The following is a 2464-nucleotide window of genomic DNA, read 5'->3' on the forward strand; positions in this document are numbered from 1 at the left end:
GTGTGTGGTGTGTGTATGTGTGTGTGTGGTGTGTGTGTGGTGTGTTTGGTATGGGGGGGTGCTGTGTGTGGGGGGTGTATGTGGGATGTGTGGGGTGTGTATGTGATGTGTGTGGGGGTGTGATGTGTGTGTGTGGTGTGTGTGGTTGTGTGTGTATGTGGTTTGTGGGGGGGTGAGGGGGTGTGTGTGTGTGGTGTGTGCGGTGTGTGTGATGTGTGTGGGGGGGGGGGTGTGTGGGGTGTGTATGTGGTGTGCTGTGTGTGTGATGTGTGTGTGTGGGGTGTGTGTGGGGGGTGTGGGGGGTGTATGTGGTGTGTGTGGGGGGTGTGATGTGTGTGTGTGGTGTGTGTGGTTGTGTGTGTATGTGGTTTGTGGGGGGGTGAGGGGGGGTGTATGTGGGGTGTGTGTGGGGTGTGTGGGGTGTATGTGTGGTGTGTGTGTGTGATGTGTGTGTGTGGTGTGTGTGATGTGTGTGTGTGGTGTGTGTGATGTGTGTGTGTGGTGTGTGTGGGGGGTGTGTGGGGGGTGTGTGTGGTGTGTGTGTGTGTGTGTGTGTTGGGGGCGGGGAAGGAAGCTGGGGGAAGTGGGGAGCTGGGCCGGACTAAGCCGGCAGAGGGGACAAAAAGAGGCAAGCCTAGTCTTTGAGCCGCGGAGAGGAGGAAAAAGGGCTCTTATTGGTGGTTGTCAAGGAGATGGGCCTTGGGGTTTGCTGAACTTTCTTCCCTCTGAGCGTCCAGGCTCGCTGAGAGGGGCCATTGATTTCCAGCCGCCGCGGGCGGGGGTCTCCGATTCCGGCACAAAGGTCAACAGGCGTCAGGTGGGACCCCAGGCCGAGCCAGCAGCTCTTGGGTTGCATGGCCGGCGTGATGCTCCCGCTGCCCCGAACGGAGGCTCCGCCTGCCGGTCTGCCCTGCGCAGCCTCAGCCTCCAGGTCTCCGGCATCAAACTGCAAACCGCGGCCCGGATGGGCCGGCCAGCGCCCCCCGCGGAGACAGCGCCCCCCGCGGAGCTCCCGCCCCTCCCAGCCGTGGGTCCTGCGCTTGTCCTCGGACAGACACACTCCAGGACCGCTGTCCTTTGGGGAGTAGGAAAAGTTCATTTGTCTTGAACGTAAATTTTCAACCGATCTTCACGATTTTTCCTGCCTGGCTAGTTGGCCGCTGCCTTGCCAGCGCTTAGCACATAGTAGGTGTTCAATAAACATTCAGTGACTGAATGGGTGAATGTGCGATTCTGCTCTGAGCATCGGCGTTCCTTTCACTGGGAATGGATGCCCCGGGCCTTTCTGAACCTCCGAGGACCGGTGGCGGGCCCCCCCTCACCCCAGTGTGTGTGTGCGGGGGCCGGGGTGGGGGTGGGGTGGGGGGTGCTGCCCCTAGAAGGGCGGTCACCTCGATGGTCGATGGCCGGGGTTTAGGGGGGAGGAGCGGACAGGCGGAGGGAGCAGCTTCCGTGTAAGCCGCCGCCTGGCCGAGACCGCGCACCCCGCGGCCGCGCAAGCCCCCGGCCCCTACCCCCCACCTGCCGCCCGCCGGGAGGGGCGGGTGGTCCGGTCCCCCCATCCCCGCGCCGCCCCTCCCCCCGCGGCCCGGAGGCCGGCGCCCATTGGCCGGCCGCGCGCGGCGTCCCGCCCCCAAACACCACGGGCCAATGAACGCGCGGCTGTCAGCTCGTCAGCCGCGCCGGCCGGAGGAAGCGAGCCCGAGCGGTGGCCGCGGAGCCAGCAGCGGGAGCGCTAGCCGAGCGGCCAGTCGGCGATCCCCGCGCCCAGCTCGCCCGCACCCGGCCCGGCCCGGCCCGCAGCGAGCATGGGCGCGGCGGCCGTGCGCTGGCACTTGTGCGTGCTGCTCGCCCTGGGCGCGCGTGGGCAGCTGGCGGGGGGCAGCGGGCTCCCAGGTAAGCCCCCTGGGGGGCGGCAGGCGCGGGGCGGCGGCGGCGGGGTCCCGGGCGGGTCCCCTGCCCCGCGCTCTGGGGAGCGCCGAAGCCCGCACGGTTCCTTGTCTCCCCGGACTCTGCAAAGTAACTTCTGGGACCCGCGCGGGGCGCCCCCTCCCCGCGGCCCTGGTGGCCTGGGGCTACGGGAGCGGCGGGCCCGCAGCTGGGGCGGGTGGACTGAGGTCCCGGGGGAGGAGGAGGGCGAGGGCGGGAGGAAGAAAGAAAGCGAGGCCGTGGGCCGAGCCCCCCCCCCCCCGCCCGCCTGCCCCGCGAGGACGGAGAGGGGAGAGTGGGGACCCCGGAGCCGGACGGGCGCTCCCCCAGGGTTAGAGGGGAGGCTGCGAGCGGGTGGCCCGGGGAAAAGGGACGGACGCAGAGAAAGGAGGGGTGGCAGATGAAGGGACAGACGGACAGCAGGAGACACGGAGGGTGCACACAAAAGGGCACAGGGAGAAACCCAGAGAAAGACAGACGTGGAAGGGGACAGACACCGAGGACCGAGGACCGGGACGCGAGGGGGAAGGAGGAG

General features: G+C 67.7%; 1 protein-coding gene across 6 annotated transcripts in view; it reads left to right on the forward strand.

The window, feature by feature from the left end:
* Window positions 1–1695: 1695 nt before the first annotated feature.
* Window positions 1696–2464, forward strand: part of SCUBE1 (signal peptide, CUB domain and EGF like domain containing 1) — a 98303-nt gene continuing 97534 nt past the window's right edge. For 5 of the 6 annotated variants that reach the window (XM_079774554.1, XM_079774553.1, XM_079774556.1 and 2 more), the window contains exon 1: window positions 1696–1896. In XM_079774554.1, the coding sequence (XP_079630680.1) occupies window positions 1809–1896 (88 nt within the window). In that variant the 5' untranslated portion in view covers window positions 1696–1808. The remainder of the gene's footprint in view (window positions 1897–2464) is intronic. The other variant, XM_079774552.1, reaches the window with a different exon arrangement.

The sequence above is a fragment of the Cnephaeus nilssonii genome (genome assembly GCF_951640355.1).
Source record: "Cnephaeus nilssonii genome assembly, chromosome: 6".
Lineage (NCBI taxonomy): Eukaryota > Metazoa > Chordata > Mammalia > Chiroptera > Vespertilionidae > Cnephaeus > Cnephaeus nilssonii.